At 45.3% G+C, this 26,315-nt stretch overlaps 1 protein-coding gene across 3 annotated transcripts; it reads right to left on the minus strand.

The window, feature by feature from the left end:
• dot1l (DOT1-like histone H3K79 methyltransferase) lies at nt 1-25,068 on the minus strand. Of its 3 annotated transcripts, XM_085774057.1 has the most exons (29): nt 24,673-25,068; nt 15,667-15,710; nt 15,488-15,562; nt 15,170-15,233; nt 13,734-13,962; nt 13,401-13,495; nt 12,764-12,826; nt 12,560-12,615; nt 12,143-12,222; nt 10,914-10,982; nt 10,710-10,816; nt 9,906-9,947; nt 9,721-9,816; nt 9,397-9,616; nt 9,108-9,221; nt 8,655-8,746; nt 8,252-8,353; nt 7,453-7,590; nt 7,112-7,237; nt 6,450-6,889; nt 6,248-6,335; nt 5,963-6,112; nt 5,595-5,637; nt 4,763-5,388; nt 3,670-3,875; nt 3,425-3,498; nt 2,629-3,336; nt 545-1,391; nt 1-368 (listed from the first exon to the last, which is right to left on the minus strand). In XM_085774057.1, exons 1-28 carry the CDS (start codon nt 24,751-24,753, stop codon nt 718-720), a joined length of 4,902 nt encoding a protein of 1,633 aa, XP_085630183.1. In that variant the 5' UTR covers nt 24,754-25,068; the 3' UTR covers nt 1-368; nt 545-717. The 3 variants fall into 3 exon arrangements, with proteins under 3 accessions (XP_085630183.1, XP_085630185.1, XP_085630184.1); XM_085774059.1 differs by lacking the exon at nt 545-1,391; XM_085774058.1 differs by lacking the exon at nt 1-368 and having other exon boundaries at nt 1,037-1,176.
• Nucleotides 25,069-26,315: the final 1,247 nt, after the last annotated feature.

Genomic DNA, 26,315 nt, shown 5'->3' on the forward strand with positions numbered 1-26,315 from the left:
TTTAATGTTAAACTATACATGATAATTCAGTTCATTCAGTGCTGGACTGTTTATTTCTACAATGTTGTACAATGTCCGACCAAACTTATTTACTAACAGCACTCAACACATAAACATGACCAGTAACAATGAATTCTGCTCAATGTGACCATAGTGGTGGTGGTTAGAGTGTGTGTGTGTGTGTGTGTGTGTGTGTGTGTGTGTGTGTGTGTGTGTGTGTGTGTGTGAGATCCCAGTACAGAAGCCGGTCTTGGAGGCAGTTGGGTAGTGCAGACGATTTGAAGCACCAGTGAGTGAGGAGAGTGCCTTGGTCCACACCTGGACATTTGCATAGTTTATTTAATGTTGAGGTAGTTTTCATTAATTACCTGGTGGACAAAAGAAGAAAGGGGAAAAAAACATGAGTTATTTTGTGGCTGATAGATTCAAGACAAGGATAAACAAATGAACCACGTAAGTAGCAAATCCTGTCTCTTTCAAAATGCAGATTTATCATCCAGCACACTTGTTATACTTTAAATCTCAAACCCAAGAAATGCCTTACCTTGTTCAATCAGAACAACAGCTTGAGGGAGCACAGGGAAAAACAGGCATCCTGTCCCACTCACTCCCTACCAGTCTCTTTCTCTTTCTCATTCTCTCCCTCTCTCCATCCTCTGATTGCCCTTTACCCTTCCCCTCTCCATCCTCCCCCTGTTCCCCTCACCCCCCCAAACCCTATCTAGGTCGGGCGCCGGGGAGCTGGGAGGCGATGTAGGTACCATGCATGCTCTGACTCCTCCACATGCCCCCGCCACCACCTGCAGCCGCGGCCGGTGGCGGAGGGGCCGGCCGGGGGGAGTAGTGCACTGCGAATGGACGAGATGAGGAGGACGTGGACAGGGAGGACGAGGAGAGGGACGCGGTGGCGGCAGCAGCAGAGACAGAAGCAGAGGAGGCAGAGATGGAGGAGGAGGAGGAGGAGGAGGAGGAGGAGGAGATGGAGAGAGCGAGGGATGACTGTGCTCTCTGGTTATGGAGGGAGGAGTGGGAGAGACGCGAGGATGGCGGGGCTTCGGAGTGCGTGGACACTAAGGAGGAGGAGGAGGGGACGCTGTGCAGGGGCGGCGGCGGGGGCAGGGACAGCGTGGGGGGAGAGGGGCTGTGCAGGACCGACTGGGTGCGACTATGCTGCGCCTGGGAAAGGGAGAGGGAGAGGGAGAGGGGGAGAGGTGAGGACACGGAGGCCAGGCGCGTGGAGGCTGGCTGGGGGGCGGCGTGCTGCTGGGTTTGGGAGGAGGGAGAGGAGGAGGAGGAGGAGAGACTGAGCAGAGAGCTGAGGCCGCCGGGCGCCGGCAGCGTCGCCCCAAACTGATGGGAGGACACTGAGGGAACCACGTGGTGAAATATACCTGCAAATCATATAGCAGAAAATGGAGGGGAGGGGGGCGGGGCAAGAGAATGAAGAACGGGGGGGGGGGGGGGGGGGCAGATAACAGTGGTAAAGAGAGCAAGAGGGAGGGGGGACAAAGAGAGAAGCAAGGACTGAGCCAGGTTGTGCATAGCGCCAAGCAAGTCTAAGACAAGCACACAAAAAGCAAACCGAGTCAGTCCACTGTGACAGCAGCAGATGAAACCCAATCAGTGCGGCCAATTCAGGATTAAACAGGAGGTTTAAAGGGATAGTAGTATTTTTTTTAAAGTGGGGTTGTATGATCTACAAATAGCCCCTAAAAGAGGTTTTACCTGAAAACAAATACACAGTTCCATTGTTTGCTATAATATAATTTTTTCCAGCCCTTCAAAGTGCAGGAAAAACACAGTTTTTATTTGGACCAACTGCTGATCGGCGGGTGCTAAGCCTGGGCCGGAGGGATACGCGAGTTGGTTAGCTCCAAATAAAAACTGTTTTTCCTGCACTTTGAAGGGCTGGAAAAAATTATATTATAGCGAACAATGGAACTGTGTATTTGTTTTCAGGTAAAACCTCTTTTAGGCTGCGAAAATAGGCCGTTTCTTTGGGTCTGTTCACAACACTGTATGTTGTAAATCTCTGGGCAGGGCTATGGGCTGGCGTTGCTAACGGGAGGAGTGCAGAGAGTCTTCTACTGCAATTAAAGTACTAGGGGCTATTTGTAGATCATACAACCCCACTTTAAAAAAATGCTACTATCCCTTTAACACAGCAAAGCTGATTTCTGGGTTCATCTCTGCTTGCAAGTGAACTGACTCCAACATATAACTCCGACAGATACACCCACAGAAAATGACCAAGTGGTAATTATGTAATAATTATGTAAAACATGTTATCAATGAAGACTGCAGATCTTTCGGTTTTTTGCAGAGTATTTATTCTCATTTCAACATTTTCCAAGGGTGTTTCCAACTGCAGCACTCAAGCAGCCAGTCCATGTCAAAGCAAGGCAGCACAGAGACTCAGTCAGTCAGTCAAACTGTCAGACTGAGGCAGACGGAACGACAAAAGCATTGGGCCTCCACTTACCTGTCGACTATCAGATGGTGTCATTTCCCCCAGAGCTCTTTATCAAGCTGAACCTCAGACTAAGACTAAGACTAACATCTCACTCTGGACTCTTCAACAATCCCAAGAAAAACCTTTAACAGGATGAGTTAAGCAGTGATGCTCACCTCCAGCCGCTCCCCCTGCCAGCCCGGCACTGGAGAAGCTTCCCAGGGAAGAGTGTCCGTTGACGAGGCGCGGGGTCCCACTCACCGTGGATCCGCCCGTCTGGGCCCCGAACAAGGACTGTAAGACCGACGCCCCTCCGAGAGGGAACTGGGAGCCCAGGTACTGTCCCACAGACGAGCCTGTGGTTGAGGAAACTGCTACAGGACCGCCTCCCACCTTCCCGCTTAGGATCCCACCACCGGTGCCGGCGGCGGCGGAAATGAAGAGGTTCTGACTGGCCAGACTGCTGCTGGCCTTCAGCTCCCAGTCACGAGACGCCTTCTGCTTCTGGAGAGCCTGGCGCTGGTCGGAGCCGCCGCCTCCCTGGGATCCGGCCCCGCCCCCGCCCCCGCCCCCGCCGCCACCGCCGCCCCGGGTCCCTGCCTCCTGACTGAGGAAGGGATTGGGAGTCATGTAGCTGGACGACTCTCCGTCGCTCCCTTTCCTTGCCTGCTGATGCTGCTGTTTGTGGTCGGAGTCAGAGTCTGTGCCGCGGTTCGATCCCCCCATGCCGAACGGAGAGCCCCCCTGTCTCAGGTCAGAGTTGGGTTGCTTCGGGTCAGAAATAGGTGAAAAGGTAGATTTCCATTTGCTGGTAGAGGACAAGGAGGACGAAGAGGAGGCCTCGCTGCCGGTGCTGTTTCCACTGCTGCTACCAGACTTTCTGCCTGGTGATGGAGGAAGAGAGTGCGTTTGTCATCAACTAGCAGACTACAGTTTTTATTTTAACGTCATTCAAACATTTTCTCATCTTACTTCTTTCACCATCCCCTAATCTGCCAGGCCCATCTCTGCTCTCCAAGGATATAGTGGCAATTTTTCTTTCAATGCTAGAAAAAAAGAGCAACAGTGAAAAATCAAAACAAACACACACATACACACAGGTGCAGACAAAATGTGTGTGAGCCTCATAGAAAACTGCAAGAGTTGATGTTGTCAAAATCAGGTTCAGCAGCAGGTACAATGTTATTCTTGTCTTTATTTCAAAATGAGTGTTTTACCGTGAACTGGAGCTGTCGGCAGGGTATCCTGAGTCCTCGTCGTCAGAGCTGGGGGCTGAGGAGTAACGACCGGTGCCGTTTAGCTCCAGGGGGCGCTCTCTCTTCAAGACGGGGGGCTGGTCCAGGTCAGGCCCGCTGGGGCTGCGGCTTGATTGTTCTGGAGAGGAGATGGCTGAGATCTCCAAAGGCTGGTTGATGTTGTTAACCTGTTGGGGACAACAAACCCACACATTACATCTAGATGTCACTCACGGATACAAACGGGTCTTCAATAATCAGGCGGCCCAGGCTGCCATCTCACTCAACAAAGATGTGTTGGTGACAGACACCAGAAACCTGTCTGTCAAGTCTAATCATTCAGATACAACATATGGCCTTAGGATAGTGACTTTGACTGATATTATTATTGTTCTGCAGAGTCCAATAATCATTATGCAACTTTGTAGAATCATATCTTACAAACTGACACCTTAAAGGGATAGTTCAACATTTTGGCAAATTGGCCCATTGCCATAATCCTTATAGTCATAGCAGTAGGTTCGTTACCTTTAATTGTCGGTGCAAGCTATTTTTAGAACGGCGGAGCAGAGCCGCGAGCTGCTCAGAGCTATGATACGGAGGCTAATGGGATTTCTTGGTTTCCCTCATCAAACTCATCATATACACAATCCAACAACTCCAAAACGCTCTGGTGGACAAGTTGTGACCTGCACATTCACCACGCTATGAGATAATAACACAACGTTACAAGACAGAGTTGTTTTAGAGGTAAATTCCTGCAAAACTGCTGATGCGCGTTCCCGTCGGGGGCAGTTTGTCGGCAAGCAGTCTCTGCATTTGCCTCGAAGACAACTCTGTCTTGTAACGTTCTGTTATTATCTCATAGCGTGGTGAATGCGCAGGTCACAACTTGTCCATGAGAGCGTTTTGGAGTTATTAGATTGTGTATTTGATGAGTTTGATGAGAGAAACAAGGAAATTCCATGAGACCATCCCTTTAATATAGTATCGTATAACAATACGATACTATATGGACTCTTGAAGGGATAGTTAACCCTACAGGATTTCATCCCCAATGTTTTTGGTGACTCACCATGGAGTTAATGTTAAGTGGCGATCCTGAGGAGTGGTTGTTGGTGCTGAGCCCGGGGAATGACCTCCTCTTTGGGGATCCGCTGGCTGTGACGGCCCCGGCAGAGCTGCGTTTCCTTCTCCCCCGCTTGCGTCCTTCTTGAGAACCAAGACTGTGAGAGGAATGCGATGACAACGTATGCGTGGGTGTGTGAGTGTGCTGTGTGCCAGGGGACTGGTGGTGGTGGTTTCCATGGTTACTGTGGTATCCCTGCTTGGCTGAGTTGCCAATGTGATGGTGGAGGCGTGCTCCTCCAGCCACGCTGCCTCCGCTGCCTGACGAAGAGGAAGACGAGGATGAGGAGGAGGAGGAAGAGAAGAAGATTCTCCTCCGCAGTTCACTGTCCTGGGGCTCGGTGTCGGATTCACCTCCCTGGCGGTCTTGTCCGTCTTCTGGGAGAATCCTAGGGGGTCCATCTGCATACTGGAGCACACCTCCGGTGCTGAGCGGGGGGCTCTGGATGGGACCTCCTCGGCCTGTTGGTCCTGCAAAAGAATTGTTGCTGTGTGGAGGAGGTGATGAAGAAGCTCCATTATGATCCTCTGGGTGAGGACCTCCATTCATCAGCCCTGAGCCGGATGAATATCCTGAAGAGAGACCGGAGGGATGGACAGGAAGAGCAGACAGTCAATTATCAGAGACAGGACAAAACCCATTCAATGCACTTATTTATCCAAAAGTTACTCACTAATGTGAGGTGAGAATGGGAGAAAAAATGTAATACATCCTTCTAAGGTGACAATGCGATATGTAGTCAATAAACTGAGTGATTGAGGGGTAATCCATTACTTACCATTGATCTGAGCTGCCTGAGAGACAGGACTTGGAGTACTTCTCTGAAATCATAAGCAAAGTATAGAACAGCTGTTAAAGAATCAACCATTCTTAATAAGAGACCACTCTTGATTATCTTATCTTAATGTGTACAAAATAACTATTCTCTCCTCATATTTATAGCGGGGCAATAATGTACGCTGCCAAGACTAAGGCACAGAAAGCCTTCTTGTCAAAGGAGTGTCAAAACTTCAAGAACATAATCCAGACACAAGCCACTGGACATCAACAGTTTCACTCATTATAGACAAGAACAGCAGAATGGATAACAGGGTAAAACAACAACAAGTCACTGTAACAAGGAGAAATTGTTGTGAGGGCACTCACCAGTCTCTCAGCACGACTGGGTAGCACCACACTGGCCAGTGGGATACTGACTGGTAGTTTACTTGGGTGGACAGTGCTTAGTGGGATGCTAATTGGAAGGCTTGTGATACTGTTGTCACCCTGAACAGACGGACTCCTCTCTTTACCTCCCTTTAACAGAGAAAAGGTAAAAGGCATGAGAACAGTGCAAGAAACCGCAGACTGCTAGGAAGTTAGAAAATTGTGTGAGTGAAGAAAGATCAAAGGTGCAAGTGGAAGAGCAAGGAAGGAGAGATCAATAGTTACCCTCTCTGAACCTTTGTGTGTATCAGATGCATTAGGAGAGGGGCAGTTCTGTTTGGCTCCAAGGGGGGAGTTAACACCTCCCAAATCCCTAAAAAAGCAAAAAAAAATGGAAAAGCTAGTTAACAGCCTTTTTGCTTTAGGGAACAACTTGGGAGATCTTCAAAACAACAAGTATTGAAAGCCCTGAAAACCACCAACTAACCTGTGTGTGGTCAGCCCCGGACCTCTCAAGTGAGCAGAGGCAGTGGGGTCCTGGTTAAGGTGCCTCCGCAAGGCAATCTTGGCTGGGGAGAAGCGTGTGTAGTCAGGAAGCATGTGGGAGGAGATTTGCTGCCTCTGCCGAGCATCAGAGTTGGCAGGCACGATCTCGTGATCAGGAGATATAGGCAGGTACCGAGAAAGGAGCTCCCCCTTGGTGTTGGCCCGGTCAAAGCAGGGTGAGCTGGTGCCGTTGACAGAAAGGTCTGGGCTGACGCCGTTGAGGGCTGGCACTGAGGACAGGCCATGCTTAGAGGAGTCCATGTCGGTGGAAGAGCGTGATTCCAGGCTCTTTCTGTACGGGGAGCCATCACATGGGCTGTAGGATTTGAGCTGAAGCAGCTCCTGCTGCCTTTGACTTTTCTCCAGCTCCACAATGCTAATCTGCAAACAGACACCAGGGGGAGCAATTACACAGGAAAATATTTTTAGGAAACTGTTCAGTTAAATTTACTTGCAGCTTAGGTGACAAGTTTAATTTCTTGAGATATCACTAAGGAGCCAGTGGGACAGTGGTGGTGGGGGGGGCAAGTATGGAGGAGCGTAACAGAGGAAGGAGAGAGATTCAAGCATTTGGTTGTCCTAAAATTGAGATGGACTGTGTACCTGCAGCTCCAAGCAGTGTCTCTGCTTCTCAGAGATTTGTCTGCGTAGTGCCTGCTTCTCCTTCAGCAAACTCTCCAAGCACAAAGAACCCCAATCTAGCTTCAGCTCCTCACACCGAGACTTCAGCTGGAAAACACCAAACATACACCGCTGCTGTTATTTATCAGCTTTTCACTGCCAATGTGGAGAATGCTGTAGAGAAATGAAACATTTTGAGACTGCAAGCAAGTGTAGTCAAAACTAGAAGTGGAGGAGAACTTTAACTGCCAAGACACAAATGCAAAGTGACAGCAACGGTACTGAGTGTGAACCACTTTTAGCAACAGGCTCCGGGGCCTCACCAGTAACAGGCTGTGGTCTCTCAGCAACACCATGTCTCTCTCAAGCTGCTTAGTCTGCTCTTTCAGCTGCCGGTTGTGAGCCGATATCTCCTTCTGGGCCTGCAGCAGGTCCTCCACAGTCAGGGCTTTCACTCCCAGCTGGTTAGCACACACACACACACACACACACAGACATTTACAGCATCATACATCAGCCATTATCACACAATACCTTATTTAACATAACTGAAAGTCCTATCTTTGCTGACCTCCAGTGGCTGGAGTTGTCACCCTGCTGCAGTAACAATGGTGTTTTATCAGGGTGTGATCACTATAACCTGACATTACGCTCATCACACCCTGATGACAGCATTCAACAGAGCACATGTTTGCTCACACGTACGGAGACGCTGGGTGTGGCCTCAGGTGCTACACACTGAAAACTTTTAACCAGTGTGACCTTTGTGTTGCAGTACTGCAGGCTCTCCCTCTCTCTATCATATACGAGATGTATTTCCATATTTGTTAAACCATGTTCACCTGCGCATAAAATAAAAATGAAACAAGACTCACCATGTCTCAAAAATAATAGCTGCATTTTAATGTAAATCAGTAAAGCAATTGTGCTTTCTGTATTTCCTCGAATTATTAAATTGTGTCAGAATAAGATAGTTTAGATGCATGAATTGTGAGCAAGGCAGGAGAAATAGAAAACAAGTGAGTCAAACCTCTGGGTGGTTATATAAGACAGTGTACAGCCATATTGTTGACTGTACCATTACATCAGTGATATGGAGGACAATAAAGCAGTCGTTTGTACCTCATCTAGTTTGGTCTGAAACAGACCTTTGATCTTCTCCTTGTGAGTCTGACAGACAGAGTGAAGCTGCTCTGCCTGCCCTGACAGGTCCCTGTGTTTTTGCTGGAGACAAAGAGGAAATGCAAGAATACACATAAGAGAATGGACAAAACAAATAAACAAACAAATAATTGCACACATGCACATGCACATGCAAGGCAATGCACTCCACACAAGTATATTTCAAATCAAAGACTGCCATAGCCATGAATAGCCATAGGTGTCTCCAAAGATAACAAAACAGTCTGGGACCTTTGAGATACTCAAAGAGCTACTTTTTTTTTTTTTTTTTTACATGTTGTTATGAAAAACAAAATTGAAGCAGTAGCACACCAGTAAGATTTGTTCTGACATCACTAATTACCTTCTCCTGCTCTAAAAGCGTCTGCAAGTTGGAGCGATACTGAGGAGTCTTCATGTAGGCCATAAACTGGAGGTATTGAACTTTGATGTTATCTGTGAAAAGATATAGGAAGAAGACATGGTCACAAGAAAATCAGGATACATTGTTAGTCACAATGTTGAAACATCTTAACTAAGACAGACTGACAAGGAGACTCAAACCACTTTCAGGCCAACACAGTGTTTCAGCATAAGGTCAAGTTAATGAATTATCTCATTTGTAAATTCTGTTCTTGATATCTACAGTACTTTTTTTGTACAGTCTAGACTATTGTCTTCAATTTTCATAAAGAGATCACATTTTCCATGCTGTTTGTACATAGTGAAACGTAACTATAACACTGTAACCTCCAGTTTTAAAACATTATTTGACAACCACTATGACAGATTAAACAGGAAACCTTCATCAGCTCACCTAGCAGTTGTTGCAGGCCCGGTGGGGTTGGGCTCAGCAGCAGTTGACTGGGAGGATAGTGCTGGACCTTGGGAGGTAGCTGGTAGAAGGGACTCTGAGGTGGGTGGTATGCATCTGTACACACAGCGAGCACAGTTAAAGTCAAATGAGCCCTACATTGTTGAGGTAAAGAGGACATCTTGAAGTCTCTCCTTCAACTTGATGTAGCTGAAGACTTCCATGACTGCGGTTATACTTGAAAATTATTAGCACATTCTGCATGTACGTGAATGTGTGTGAGTGCTCTGACCCTGAGGGGGCGCTGCAGAAAGGGTCTTGGCGTGCAGCAAGTCCAGCGCGCTCTGATTTTTCTTTTTCCTCTCAGCGGCCGGGGCAGCTTTCTTGGGTCGGCCACGCTTCTTGTTGTTCAACTTGCGACCTTTGGACAACAGCCGGGCTCTTCGGGGTTTGGCAGTCGGCTTGACCACTGTCACCAAGCTAGGACGCTCCTCCTCACCACAGGAGTCCTGCTGTAAGACACACACACACAGACATATAAACATTTAGAAAAGAGCAATGGCAAATGCACCGAAACTGAATGCGCTAAATTCTGGTAAATCTGTGCGCGTCTTACCTTGGTTTGTTCTTTCGGTTTCGTGGGCGTGGTGGTATTGCTTTTGCTGTCCTTTGTATCCTTCTGTTGACGTCGCCTAGCTGCCTCCTGCTCCTCCTGATACAAGATGGAGCATTTTCATTGACAAACAGGATTCCAATAAGCCCAGCAACACAGTCACAACACTGAAGGAAAACGTGACTTACCCTGAGTTTAGGATTTTTGAGACTAGCAAAATAGTTTTCAAGCTGAAAAAAAAAGAAGAGCAAGAAAAAAATTAAATTAAACATTTAATCCTGGTTTGCAACAATCTTGAAATTGCCGACAGCGCATTGCAGCAAAAGCTGAATATGGACAGTTGGACAGTACTTCATTTTTTGAGACTACACTGTTTCACAAGAATGATCTCACTGAAATGAATAAGTAAGCTCTGTTTTACACATTCAACCTGTGGCATAACAATTAGATTTAACCAAAGTCATTCTCTGTGAGGTAGAAAACTACTACCACCACTGTGACAGGAACATCATTTTAGCTGTGGTAGCAATTCAAAAAGCTCCACCACCCTCCACTGGGTGAAATATAAATCAAAATCACAAAGAGTTATGGGCGCAGAGTAACAGTGTCACCAGCACCTTTCAGACAGCGTGCCGGCTTTCTCACTGGGATTCCCCCTGATAACCAGGGACTATTAACCAATTACTAGAGAGACACACACTTCGGTGTTATCTAATGGGCTTGTGTTACCTAGTTTAACCCTGTTTGCTTTCTTCAGATCGCATACTCCTGGGACAGACTACTCATTAGGACAATACCAGCAGTTATTATGGCAGCCTATCTGTCAAGTTGAGCTGAGTTCCTCTCTAATGAAACGGTGTGTTTGTACATTTAGTGTTTTATTGTTTTCCCCCCCCAAAGTTTTGCCCTGCTAGAAATTTCAGTCAGTGCCCTTGGGTCCTCCTCTAATCACTGGGTACAGAAGCAATGGTGAAAAAAGTTTCAGTGCTTACTATGGTGCGGTCTATGGTATGCAGGTAGTAGGAAACTGGTTTTCCAGTCCAGGACACTGAACCCCTAAGTGGAGAAAGCTCCACCACACGCATTATTGTGCCAATATCTGCAGGACAGAGAAGAAAACAAAACATGCATGTCAGATCCAAAACACAAAAAGGTTTAGACTTCAAAAAGGCCTTTTCACTAAATGTGGCACTTACCACTCAAGTTTCGACTGTTTATTCTGAAATTTAAAGGTGCAAAAGGTTTGGAGGATACAATTTTCCCACCTGCAAACACAAAAATAAAGACAAAATGAATACATACACAACTGACCACTACTACCTGAGCAATAATATGAAACACTCGACAAAACTAGTGTAAACCACACAAAATATTCAGCTATTTAAACAGACATCCCTCTTACTGCCCAACACTGTAAGAACCAAAGCTGGCACAATGCTTCCTAGTGTGTGATTTAAGATGTGCTTGGTGATTTTGTGGAATCACAGGCCTAACATCTACCTCAACACTCCCGGCATCTGCCCCACCGTGCCAGCTCTCCCTTTGACACAGAACTCAATCACTGGTTCAAAGCTACAACACTTTTGTTTGTGTTCTTATCTTTTATGACAAGGCAGAGAGGCGCCTTGAAAAGGCAGCATGAAGGGGCTAGCTGCTACTTGACACCATCCATTGTTATTTTAATCGCCAATAAAAACAGCAGAACAAATACTTTTTACACTAAGCCCAGGCATCAGTCCCAGTGCTAGCACTAGCCCTAAAACATCTGCTGCCATGAGAAAAGGCTATTAACACCTGCTATTTATCAACAACACCTGCCTTATTAATCAACCTTTGAAGTAATTACCATGAAACTGCGTAAACTGTCTCCATTTGTTCATCAAACAAATGCTCTGCAACCAACATTTAAAATGGCGATCTCAGACATAGCGTACTGCTGTTAAGACTTCAAGTGGAATTACAGCGCCATTTTTCATCATAAACAGCCCCCTACTCACATTTATTTATTTATTACTTTTGTTGGTTGAATGTGTTGTCAGACGTAGGCTGACAGGACTTGTACAGTACATAATGATAAAGCTGCATTTTCAGTCCACCCCCCCCCCCCCCCAACAGGAGCCCCACTCCACCAATAAACCAGAGAATCCCAAATATTTCATGTGCATAATTTGCCAGATCATGTTTTGCTCCTCTGCTTTCTGATTCATTTGGTGCAACTTGTGTATTACACGAGTTGCAACGAAAGCTTTCCGGGCATCGAAGACACTGACACATCAAAATGGGGCCAAAATATTTGACAAGTCTGCCTAGTTGACCTAGTGGACGTTAGGCTTCAACTAACATTTGCAATCAGGTGATAGTGGCAGGGAAGCAATCGATGATGAACATGAAACATAATTCAGTAGTTAGCCAGAAAAATACCAACCTTCCTTCATGTTAGCAAAGCGCTCCTTCAGCTGGTGATCTACCTCTGGACCAAAGGCAAAGTTATTCACAAAAATAATACTGCAAGACAGACAAAAAGGGACACATTTTAGATCTACAGTTAGTAGAACAAAATTACCAGGCACGTTTCTGAAAAACAGCAAAGGGGATCAGTTAAATAAATACAACAAATGCTCATCAAATGCAAGCAGAACTGGTAACACAATCCACAATTCATTACAAGTCATATTGGAAATGATTGATCCATGAAGGTATTTGGTAGCATTGAAATTGCATTGCAGTGGTTTCCATTTCCATTTGGTGCATAAACTAAGCGTATAAACAGGCTTATAATAAATGGAAATCGTGTCTTTCAGATGATCCCTGTCAACCCCTGTCAACAGGTTTGATACACCACCTTGTGTTGGCGATCCTTTCTTTCCATTCTTCAGAGAGAAAATCACCTCTTTCCAGCTGAAAACAAACAAAAAATAACATTATGGTAAAAATCCTGAATACCCGTGTGGACCTGCTGCATTCCTAATATTTCAAATTGTGCATTGTTAAAAGTCTTAGTCTTGGCAAATGCCACAAGTCTTAGTCTTGGCAAATGTCAACTTACTGTGTACTCCCCATGTTTCTTTCCATACCATTTCATCCACTTCTTAAACTCTTTGTCCATGGTCTAAAGGAAAGAATAGAACAAAACGTTTTCTTTTTCCAAAAACAACTTATCTGTGTGTGTTCCAACAAAAAGGATTATCAGCTTCACTTGAGTCTTCCGGCTCAGATAGATTCATATTCTGTTCCTGACACCAGTGTGATTAAAATCATGTGTATTTCACTATCAGACTAAGTCTGAGCCTTTTGCTTGGATTGGCAGTCAATCAAACTAAATGAAAATAGTTTTTTTTTTGCGTACAAAGACACAGCCGGGGTAAGTATAGTCCTTTGTACTACTGTGCTGAGGGGCTATTCTTAGACACGTTTGCTCCATGGTGTTATGGTTCTGTCTACCGGGAATCAGTGAAAATACTAATGACGAACCCAGTGCTTGAAGGATGATCAGACACAAAGACTTTTGCCAGACTGTATAATTGCCAGAGCTGTCTGTGGTGGAAACTACACTGCGCCAACACAGTCATTTCACTATAAAGACTGAAAGTGCTGCTACGTATTAGAATGAATGCAGCTCTAGTCTTGCTTGTCTGCTCCTTCCAGGAATACCCAGTGGTCCTGTGAGATATTTATGTACTTACCTCTGCATAGGTAGCTGGAATGTCTGCTTTCTCTACACCATAGTAGTGTTTGCAGTTTGTTGCTGCTGCAACCTGCAGCACTACCTGCCCCACTCCTGTAAATAACAATTTCAAGTTGGTTATACACTGATGTCTTGCACAAAACATGCCACACCTCCAACCCTCTACACACCTTTCTTGTCTTTCAACATACAATAATTTGTTTATATGTAAAATATATTCCCCTACAACACCATTTGTGTACTTTAAACCTACTTACAGAACCACACAAGTACCTCTAAGTACATCTAATCCTGCCTGAAACCTGGACAACCCAAAACACAGCACACTAACCACTGCCGAGGTCAACAAAGGTGTCATCTTCCATCATTTCCATCTCGTCAATGATCTGAGCCACCAGGTCAAAAGAGGTCTCTCCATACACCTCAGGGGAGAAGGGCTCATAGTTGTTCAGCTTCTCCGGGTCGGTCACCGAGTGGTTGTACACCTGCTGTAGGATGTGTCTCAGCAGCCCATTAGAAGGACGCTTGTTCAGCTTCATGGGCTGGGTGGTCCCCTTCCACTGTAAAATGGGATTCCCAGTCATTAATATATTCATGTGTGAACACTGTTTTATCATGTAGCACTGGCCAGTCAGGAAGATGTCTTAATCAGCATTTTTTTCCCCGACCACTAATGCAGAAGTGAAAATTAAACCAAAAAACTTAAGCCTGGTACACACACAAAGATTTTCAAAATCTCAACAGATGTTTTATCTGTGAGTGACCCCACACATGAAGATTAAAAAGCTTTGATTGAACAGTTTTGATCGTATTGTGTGTGCTCCGATATTCCAAATACAGCACACCACACACATAGAGATTTGTCTCATGACACAAAAGAATCTTGTCCTCCACGCCAGAAATATCGCGTGATCAAACGTGGTAGCCATGGAGACGGTAGCCACACTGGTTTGTTATGCTGCGTGTGCTGCAGTCAGCTGCTTCTTTATTGGTTACATTCAATTTCACGTCACATTCCGCGGAGACGGTGAATCAGGATTGTCGTCTTCACCCACACACAAGCCAAACGGTGACGATTGTCGGGGCCGACAATTGTAAATATTGAACATGTTTAATATTTACGACGTCTGCGCCATTTTACGAGCCAATTGTCGGGAGAATTTAACACTTAACACACCACATACTACAGGAGAATCTCATAAGATAATCGGGCGATTTTTGTCCTTGGTCGGAAGGGGGAATATCGAGGCAAAATCAGGCAGATTATCTTTATGTGTGTGGTAGGCTTTAAGTGTTCTCCAGATAGAACATATCTAAAGAAAATATTAATAATCTAGGATGCAAATATAGAGCATACAAAAAAATCTAGATTAAGACACAAAACACAAAACAAACAGAGATACCAATGAAGAACAGAATTTGTCCCACTCAAAACATGTCATGCATGGCACACATTCAAAGAACTCTGGCATACAGTCCACCCCCACCCCCACTCCCCCACCCCCACCCCCCCACCCCCCCCCCCACACACACCCCCCCACACACACCCCCCCACACACACACACACACACACACACACACACACACACACACACACACACACACACACACACACACACACACACACACACACACACACACACACACACACACACACACACACACACACACACACACACACACACACACACACACACACACACACTAATGTTTTCACTTGGATTGCACCTACACAACACTGAAAAACCTTCACACATATGGACTCACTAGCTGATGAATGCTGTCAATGGCCCTGTTGTATTTGTCACAAAGTCTCTGCATACTCTCGAAGCTGTGAGAATAACAAGGCACAAAATGAATGTCAACATTTTTTTTTATGAGATGAAAAAAACAACAACTTCCTACTCCAACATCTGTTTTAATGTTGATTTCACAAAAAATACAGTTCAGAAAATATTCCACTTAAAAGTGTTCGTTCTGTTCAGAGCCAGTAAAAAAAAAAACCTGTGTCAATAACAAGTTTTTTATTTACTGGCTCAAAGTCTCTTCAGCATGACGTCATGTTTTTGGCAGTGTGTGTCTCACCTTTTGGTGTCATAGTCAATGAGCACGTAGTTTTCCATCGCCAGTTTGAGGTCTGGGATCTCCTCACACACCCACCTATAGAAAGCACACACACATCAAATTGTGACACAGTCCCTTACTGTCCGTGTGATTGTGGGAGCACGCACAAGTTGAGTCAGAGAGCAGAAAAGGTTGTTTACCGAATGGTCTCGATGATTTCATGAGCAGCGTCATGGTGTTTATCCTGAAACAAGAGGAGGGGCACGTTAGCATTAAATTTAGTAGCACCACAAATTACAGCCTCCAAAATGACCATACAGTTTAATCATCACCTCTAAAAACAGAGTCTCCACAAAGACTGGACATTATACCCTTAATGACAGCAGGATTTATTTTGAGACTGTTATATTAGACTGCACTGGTCTGAGCTAGGTGCACCTAATAAACTGCCAACAGAGTCTACAATGCCTCGAACAGTCTGTATATCTCTAATTAAAATAGCAGACTACAGAATACCAATGTCGTTTTCATACTGATTTTTAAATACAAAAGTTAGTTGTCAGTTAAAACAGTGAAAAGTGGCTCGCCTCCCTAGACAATGTCCATTACCTCGTTTCACTGTTTATTTCACACCAGACCACAGCAACCAAACAGAACAAACTACAGACACCAACATACCAATACAACAACAGCACAGTTAGAAAACAACAACACCTGGTGTGAAAAGGGGATGGACGAAGCATAGCTTTTAAATTTCCATCCCCCACATAAAGACACCATCGAGACATACATACTGTAACAACAACAACAACAAAAAAACACAAGCGAGCAAACAAACAAACAAAAAGCGTTGAAGTAGGAGCATTGCGAGCTCCCTCAACAGTCCTACTTGTCCTATATTATTTATGTATTTATTTAATCAATTTAATTTAATTTAATTTAACCACCACCGTCTTCCCTACACATCAAACATCTGCTGTTTAAACTTTCTTTTAAACTCGCTCAGGCTTTTACTATTTCTAATGTTTTCAGCCAAACCATTCCACATAATTACTCCACAAACTGAGACACACATAGATTTAAGGGTTGTTCTTGTGAGCTGCTGTGCCAGTTTATGTTTACCCCGGAGGTCATATCTCTTGGCACTTTCCCTTTCACAGAAGAGACCTTGAATAGTATCAGGTAATTGATTATGTTTGGCCATATAGGCAATTTGTACAGTTTTTAGTTTAATCAGGTCCAGGAATTTCAATACTGCTGCCCTCAAGAACAAGTCATTTGTATGCTCATTGTACTTTACATTACAAACATTACGAATAGCTCTTTTCTGTAGAATAATCAATGGGTGCAAATTAGTGTTGTATGTATTGCCCCAGACCTCCACACAGTAGTTCAGATAAGGAAAAACAAAAGCATAATATAGTGAAAGTAAAGACTTATGATTTAGTATATACTTAACTCTTCGGATGACACCCACACTCCTTGCAACTTTAGAACAAACATGTTTTATCTGAGGTTTCCAGCACATTTTTTCATGAATGATCACTCCAAGAAATGTAGTTTCTTCTACTTTTTCAATTATTACATTATCAATTTCAAACAACAGCAGGGAAGATTTAGTAATTTGAAGTTGTCAATATGCAAGAGGAAATGAACCGAGCGCAGCGAATCAAGGCCAGCCACGCAGCTCAAACACCAGGAAGGACAAAAGCAACAGGGTCATAACCTAGACTGTCATGTGGAGGACACCTCAGGCTCAAGCCAGACTCAACACCCAGGTCCACACCTGCCACCCAAGCCCCAGAAACCTCCAGCTGGGGTGAGCACAGACACAGACACGTCAATCTGCCAGCTCTGTGACATAAATAGCAGCCTGCAGCACCTTCCTTTCAGCCTGCGGTGTTTCCCACTCATTTATTTATCTGAGTCTTCTGTCATAGTCCCCTGTGTGTCACTGAGTGCCTGTCATTAGGGGTGCTGTGTGTAAGCTCACTGGTCAATCACAATATGTAAACACCTCCAACCCCGACCTCAACCACAAAAGTGGACAGTTTAATTCTGGTGAGCAGCACTGAGAAGGTTTTGATGAAGTTTGCTGATGTTGTGGAAACATGCGGTTGAGAAGAAAACAGGAGAAGCCCAACACCAACACAGGAGCTGATCCAGTTCATTAAGAGTGGGTACACAGCCTAGAACTGAACCAGGAAGGACGATAAGTGGTGCATGAGAAGAGACTTCTTACACAGCTGAAGGTCCCAACCTCCTCACTTAAAGGGATACTTCACCCAAAATCAATAATTCACCAATTTTCTACTCGCCGTCATGCCAAGGAAGGGTTTGGAGAACTTTCGGAGCTACTACTACAAGAAGGCCAAAAACAGAGATCAAATACATTTTTTCCAAATAACTTTTTCATGTGGCGGCTTCAGGACACTTGGGTCAGTACAGAGGAGCAGTATGGAAGTATCTGAATTACCCCTTTCCCACTGGCCAAAAAACCCGTTTAAACCCGCTAACAATCGGCTTTTGGTGGCAGTGGGAAAGGCGCACCGAGCCACGTCGACGCGGTCAAACGACTCGGCAAGCGACGCGGGTTAAAATCGCCTTTAATCGGCTCGGCTCCGAACGTCTTGCAGTGGGAACGCCAGACCCGCGTCAACCCGCTAATTTACGTGATGACACTGAACGTTACGTGACGCTACGTCATCGCGCCGGTCGCGTCTCATATCACGTACCAAAACAAAGCTCTGCTCTCATCCGAGACTGGGATCAAAAGATCAGAGAACACTGACCAAAAACGACGAAAAGAAGCGACAGTCTGTTTAACTGACATGTTGTGCCACGGACGTCCGTCATCCGGCCGCAGCAGACTCTCTGTCCTCCGCGGTCCTGGTGCTCCAGGTCAGCCAGCCAGAGAGTCTGCCTCGGCGGACGGACACTCCGCGGCGGGCGGCTGTGGCATGACTGTGTGTGTCTCTTGCACCGCGGATGAGAGCGGGGCGACTGGTTTATGCTCTGTCTGATCCCTCAGCAGGGGGTCAGACTTGGCTCATTTTGGTCAATGGGAAAGGGGCCAAATGCCGATTGTTAGCGGGTCGACCCGCGTTTAAAAAACCCGCGTCGACTCGCTAATTTTAGTGGGAAAACAGCTAATGTTTCATAGTGTGTGTTTTGGACGATTCAAAAGTGAACTCTATCCACCACCATTATAAGAAAATCCGTTGCCAGCCGGGCCGCCCCTGGAACTCCAAAAAGCGTTTTCTCCAAACCCTTCCTTGGCATGACGCTGAGTAGAAAATTGGTGAATTATCGATTTTGGGTGCAGTATCCCTTTAAGACATGACATCATCTTATGGTCTATTTGTCACCCAGGCAATATAATAATTATAGAGCTGAGAGTCATGTGGGAATAAAGAGTTTAAGATGGCCTTGGAGACAGGACTAATACCGAGATCCGAGTGCAGAGAAGCCGGGTGGGAAGGCTGCTGCCTATACTGAGGCTTTACCGTTACCTCCATCCGGTGCCTGTTGATGTCTCACACAGTCACTTGGACAAGTCACAGAAATGGTTCAAGAGGAGATGGGTAGAGGAAGGGAGCTTCCAGTTTTCCAATTTCTGTTCTTAAAGCAGATATCAGTGGAATGTTTTTGTTAATATAAGTCCTAAATAGTCCTATTTTCCGTCAGCAATCACTTACATGAAGTATTTCAGCCTAAACACGAGTCTCTCCGTCACTCTGCTCTGCTGTAACCCGAGGAGAAAATTTTCCTTGTGGGATACAAGTGTTATCCAATGAGGGGAGAGAACGGCATGAAGGGCTGTGTGTGCAGCCAAGGGATGCGCATGAATGTGGTGACGTAGCACGAGGACCAATTGATGCCTGACAAGGGCGGGGGCTGCTAACTCATGGTGCGTTCAAGGAAACTCGTACTTTGTGTTTTTCCTTCCTGTGAAGTCATACCAGTTCGATCTGGTACGAGTTCACGGGTCGGAAGTTACGAGTGGCCGTTATAGGGAACTTTCACAGACAACAGGACGGTAAAAACACGAGCTACGGGTTACCTGGAACGCTACCAAGTCGTAGTTGTGACTTGAAGCTGTAACTTACGGTTTCAAAAGCCTGCCTTGAACACAGCATTAGCCGAAACGGCCGTGCCACTGATATCTGCTTTAATATGTATATGCAGTTAATGGTGAGAAAAGCTGAATGTAAAGAATGCACGTGTTAGGCACACTGAAAAGACTTAAGCTGCGTTCCGATCCACAGTTTACTTGGACAGAGCCCCCTACTCCCTACTCCCTGCACAGGGAATCTGCCGTAGGAAACTTCATTTAACCGATATTACACCAATCGGAACACCCTGCAACGTCACAGCTGTTTCCGGTCGAGTTCAAAAATAAAGTTTTTAAGTTTCAAAATGTTTCACACCACTATCACCGTTTAGACAGATCTGAAATTATTTAAGAAACATTAGTATTTCTGTGTGCACAAGCAAAGCAGTTTTGTGTTACAATGCGTGGTATTTATTCAGTTTGGGGGTATCAGGATGTGTAGAAAGCATCAGTGGCTCAGCTGACAGGAAAGCTAACGGCTGTTGCTATGCTAACGGCGGTAGCTAAGCTAACGGCGGCAGCTAAGCTAACGCAGCTAAGCTAACAGGACGTCAGCTGTTAAAACCCTCCCGTTGTCGGACACGACATGAAACTACTCTTGTTAGCTCAATCAGGTTGTAACTAAGATATTCGCCGGAAAAAATATTTTTTCATGGACCGTTTATTGAGCCACTGAGCTATTAAAGTTAGACAGGTAACCGTTAGCCCTACCAATTTACGTAACGCACGTAAACGGACCGCAATGGCTGATGGGTAATATCGGTTGTCAACATCCGGTGAACTGGGCGAAGTGAGGAACCGTTGTTCACTCCTTCCCTGCACAGTTCACAGTTCCCTTCAAACTGCTCCCTGCGGTTTGGAACCACACTTAACATGGCGGCACACCCTGTGTAGTCCACTGCGCAGGGAACTAAAGGTCGATCGGAACGCACCCCCAGTCACAGTCGAACTTCACTACAGTGTGATAATAACAACAATAATAATGTCTGATTCACCTTCTCTGTGGCAGACTGTGACATCACAACCATCCAGACACAGCTGAGTACCAGTTTCACTTAATCCAGTTTTGTTCAGCAATTACAACACACTACACACAGTGAATGAAGCACACTCTTTGCCTAGTCTATTATTACACATGTCTGTAGGTTCCAACAGCTGTCCAGCTATAATTGACAATAGTTTTAAAGTGGCTTTATGATTAGGTTGAATTATGTGTCAAATCAAAGCAAAGCTCATAGACGGTGTAGCAAAAGACTAAACAGAAACTTTAATATGAAAAGGGTGAGAAAGAGCGGGATACACCTCCTTTCATGTGCCAATAATACAAGTGTGGGCTCAAACAGGGCAATAATTCCTCCTGCATTTTTCTTGTAATTGTAAAAACACTCTTGGAAACTTTTGTCTTGTAATCCTTGTCTGTCTTGCAATGCTTTTGTGCAGATAGCATCAATATAAATTCAAATTGAAGATTCATTTCACCTGGAGTAACTCTAACCCTTTGTCAGGAAGTCTGGTCAATTAATTGAAGGCTCAGATTATTGTAAACCAGATCTGAGAGAACCAACTTAAGGTATACTGGTTTAAATAGCACTAGCCTACAACAAAGCTTCATAAAATTAGATAAGATTAAGTATATTGATCATGTGCAGGGAATCTATAGCTGGTAATCTTAGCTGGAGTGCGCTGAGCAGCTCTTTGGGAGTAATAGGACTCAAGTTACACCCTGAGCGCAGCCAGCCTCAGCTGACCCACTGACCCACTTTCTGTCTCCTGCTCCTGCACACTGCAGAGGAGAGCCTCTGGTGGAGGGAAGGAAAAAAGGGAAAGTAAAAGAGGGGAAAAATCAGTGGCTAAAAGAAAAGCGGGTAAAAGGAAAGAAAGTGAAAGCGAGAAAGGCTTGAAACTGGGGAGAGTGGGGAGGGGGGGGCAGAGAGAGGAGGGGAAGCCCGGTATTTGTCAGCTGTTTGAGGCCTGGCACAGCAGCCGCAGCTAAACAGATCTCAGCCTCCCGGCTTCCCGCTCAATACTGCCCGCCACTACTACGCAAACTTCCGCCAAAGCTCAAACATGCATGCGCGCACACACTCAAATATGCATGGTAACACAGGAAATCTCCTTCTATTTCTGTCTGTGCGCCGGGGCTCCGGCTCATCAGCATGATCAAGCTAACTGCTAGCAGTGCTGCTCATGAGCAAGCACGAGCAGCAAATATTCTTCAACACACAGCATCAAAGACAGATTTAACACACTGTGTTGCTGTGAATAGGGAAGGTATACAACGTGTGTGAGTGTGTGAAAGAGGTCGTGTGAGTGAGCGAATGAGACGTTGAGTTTGGTAGGTCACCTGCTCACACAAAGACAGAACAAAGCTACACTGGCCATGGGCTGCTGCTAAAAATAAACACTGTCTGAAAGCCAGAATCAGACAAAAAGGACGAGACTCTCCTCTCTCCCCACTGCGAACACAACTGACGTACACGCAACTCCTCCTCAAAAAAAAAACACCTCTCCATTCAATCACTCCTAACATCAGTGTGACGCATCGCGGGTGTTGGGGTTTTACGCCACACACTTCTCCACTACGTGTACCTCAGCAGCCCAGGAGAACATATGACTAAGACAGACGTGCTACTACACAAAATACAGATAATTCTCTTGCTGACAAACTCATTCACATCACATGAGTATCAAAAACAAAAGATAATGGTGCTTGTTCGTCTGTTTTGTGGGAAATTCTTTTGTGTTAAGGATCTGATGATATCAAACATACTGTGAGAGGAGGTGTCTTGACAAGTCCATTTGTTATCTTCACAGATAAGCACAACAACTCACATGTTGGTGACACTTAAAGGCTGTAACTCAACTGATCTGAGCATGGTAGCAGTATAGAAACAACATTGTACATTAAAATGTGTTTTTCCTCATTGTGACAGTTCAGCTCAGCCACCTTTGAATTTACTACAGTAATCACAGCCTTGTAAATAATAGGTGAAGCGCACAGGTGAGCACTAAGCTGAAGACACTCAGTGGTACTTAAGCAGCAGTGTGTCTTCATAATGCTATGTAGGACTGGTTTAGTGCCCACACCCAGAACCAGATGGACAAAGAGCCGCACCGCTCCAGAGGTGCTCTTCATATGGAAGCATTTACAGATGCACAGATGTGGGAACTTGGTGAGAGACAGAGAGAAATGGAGGAGAAGAAACACAGATGAATCCCAGAATGAAAAAGAACCAAACAAAGAAAAGCCTATTTTTATGGACTTGGTTCAAGCAGAACGCCTTAACACTGCAAAAGCCTGTACAACAGCCATGCTGTGTGTATCAAAACACAGACAGCACTGTGTTCATGCTCTGTGGGTGAGATAGGCAATCTTAATGCTCTGTGGGAGAGATGAGTGAATCTACATGGTGTAGGATCTGTTGCTACCCCGCAAGTACTTCAACAAAGCTAAAAACTGATCACTGGATATGACGGGGGAAAAAACATTCAAGCACAAACACTGGCGCATGTTTTTGAATTTTATTAATACAGCATTGCTGAGTAGGAACAGTTGCTTCGATCCTCCTCCCTGTAGAGATGACCATATGGACATGAGAGGAAGAGAGAAGAGAGAGGACGCCTTTCCCCTTTGAAAACAGGAGGAGAGCAGCAAATGAATAAGCTCCATACTGCAGAGCTCCACATGCAGGACCGTCAGCTGTTTCTAATTCAGTGCATGATATATAGTCCCAGTGTAACAGCTAGCTAGCATGCAGGTCAACAGTACATTCAATTCCTGACATGCTTGATCTTGTGTTTATCTTCGCAGACCATAACATGAGGAAATGGGCGAGGCTGTAAACCCGGGGAGAAGGAACTGTGAGTGTTATCAGACGTGTGTAAAAAGGAGGGTCAACTCTTGTCACCCAAAGCTGAGAGGAACTTACATCAACCAGTATTTCTGGCTCAATGACTTGAAACCCATTCAGCTCATGTTGTGATGATGGCATAAACAAATGTAACGATGGCAATCTAATAACTAGACTGCCAGACTAGGTACAGTGTGGGTGGAGAGGAGATGCAGAATAAGATCCAGCAGACTTTCTGAGAAATTCAGCTTTTTTTTTCAGCCAGCAACAACTGTCTAACCGCAATTACTATAAATGAGAAGCTCAGTTTAAACTAACTAAAAAGACCACAGAACTTGCAACCGCTTCCCTTTCCGTTCGTCTCCAGTGAGTCAATTGCAATCAGACACTGACGACAGTGGGAAGACAACTAGGAGAAAACAAGCGTCTTTCGAGGGAAGTGTGACTAGTACTGTCTGTCTGGAGGACTGATAGATCTGGGGGGGGCGGGTGGGGGCTCAGTGGATATATGGAGTTTAAACTACCAAACAACTGGTCTCAATCACACAGATGTCATGAGATAACAAAACACAGCAAACACTCGAGGAATGCAGTGCTATCATCATCATCATCGTTACCTCACACGACTTCTTCCACACTGAAACATCTCGTGTCTGTCTCTGGATGGTTGTGTGTCCTGTGGGACTTTTTACTAGTTATCAGGTGGAGAAAAACAAGCTCACCCGCATGTCTGATGTGTGACTGGGGAACACTCAAGTTACGTACATTTGTTTCAACAGAGTAGTAGTACAGTAGTAGTAGGATGAACTCATAAGTTAATCAAGACAATTTTGTACAACAGCTAAGATACGGACAGACTGTCTGGCACGACACTGGGCAGTGAAGGTGGTTTGTTTTAGTCGCAACAGTTTCAAAACCACCTCTTTTTTTATTACTGGTTGGTTGTCAAAGCCTCCTCTTGAACTTGTCGCTACTTTCCCTGCTCAAATGTACCCCGGTCTTGCCTACTGCTTCTAGCGGTGATTCCCTGCTGAGGTGGTAGGTGAAAAACAAGCCCAACAGTTCACCAGTCCCCGTGTCTGTCTGTCACCACACCGACCAGTATGACCTGATTCCCCGGGCGAGCGGTGCCATGGCTCCCTCAGCTACTAGCCACTGTTAGCAGAGAGCTAGCTAACAAAGACAAACACAGACACAAAATGTAAATCGGTAAACAGTGACCTTTCAGCCGTAACACTTACATATACTGGTAATGGCCAGGGATAGCCAGCGGGTTCTGCTCCAACCGGCGATTTGAGCTTGAGCTCCAGCTTTTCTCCCATTCTCCACTTCACGGCGGTTTGCCTGTGATGGATAGCTAGCTCGCTAGTAACTGCTCTCTGTTAGCCAGCTGGTCGGTTAGCGAGCGGAGCTACAACGTGAACATTTTGTTAAGGGGGAAAAAAACGTTGAACCGCGTAAAAAAAAAAAAAAAAAAAAACCCGACGTCAACGCTCGTTACGTGGCAAACACACATACAATGCGACCACGTGTAAAAATGTGTCCGGCTCGGTTTAATGTTTTGAATAAGATTCCTTTTTATGTCCACTGGCAATAACACCACGTCCGTATCGCCGCCATCTTGCCCGGCATGAATAAATATGGCAGGGGGCCACTGGTGGCGGAGGGGGACACAGACGTCAACGAGGCAACCGTGATCACAGTGCGTGGGCCAGCAACAGAGAGCACGAGCGAGGCGAGCACCCGTCCCACAGCTCGTGACAGCATAACATTACCTCAGACTCAGTTCATCATGGAAATACTGATATGGGGGCAGTGCAATAACTAGATGACTAAAAGTCCACTTAACAAATAGGACTTGCTTCATTAGAAAAACAATTTTACCAGTCTTTACTTAGCCTTATATTAGATTATATCGGTCTACACAGACCAACAGAGACTTTTCTCATTTATCTGAATTAAATATTATTGAGACTTAATCATGGGAGAAATTAGTGCTGCCATTCACCATTTATTGCACTGTTAGACAGGGCCGTAATAGTAATTCTGGGCCCCTTGAAAAAATACTGCAGTTGGGCCCCTGCCCCCTGACCTTTCATCACTTTTTTATAGACTATATATTAGCCTATCTTTTTTTTTTTTTTTTAATCTCAACCAGGGCAACGATGACAGTCAGTCAGTACATGCAGAGCTTAATCGAGCTATGGTCAAAATTCGATTTTGGCGTCAAGTCGGACTTCTGTCCTTGTCTCAATATACATGCAACTCAGAAAATCGAATAACTGACGGCGTCCGCCCCTCATGCGGCGTCACCCGTTGTTTCAGCAGGTTATATGCCTCCTGTCCTGTTGACTTTTCTGTCACCTGGTAAAAAACTGAATATAAACAACTTAGTAAGCTTAATAATAAATTCTCAACTGCAGTTCCCGACCAGACGCGTCAGTCTGGGCTGGATGCGCGCTGAGAATAGGATACGGGCTTCCTTTTTTCCCCTCTCGCTCTCTCTCTCTTTTTTTTTTTTTTTTTAATAAAACACTCTTGCTGGTCGCGCTGTGTGAAATGCATTGAATCTGCGCTGACGTTGGTTTTTTTTACTTTACTTTGCCGGGTTCGGGCAGCTTCTCTGCTCCACTTTGTGCCGTCTCTACTGTTGTGGAGCAGCTCACATGCGTTGTCCAGTTATACTCCGACTAAGGTGTTTAGCCTACATGACGGAGAAAATCGAATTCCAATCGCATTATCTGGGTGTCTTAATCGGAGTTCTCAACTCCGATTTCAGTCGGACTAAGGTGTTTACATGCACTTCAGTTGTCCAGTTATAGTCGGATTAAGGCAATAATTCGGTTTTTTCAAGTGTCATGTAAACGTACTGAGTGTCAGTAAC

Source organism: Trachurus japonicus, chromosome 4, assembly GCF_045865225.1.
Source record: "Trachurus japonicus isolate A0001 chromosome 4, Traja_1.0".
NCBI lineage: Eukaryota > Metazoa > Chordata > Actinopteri > Carangiformes > Carangidae > Trachurus > Trachurus japonicus.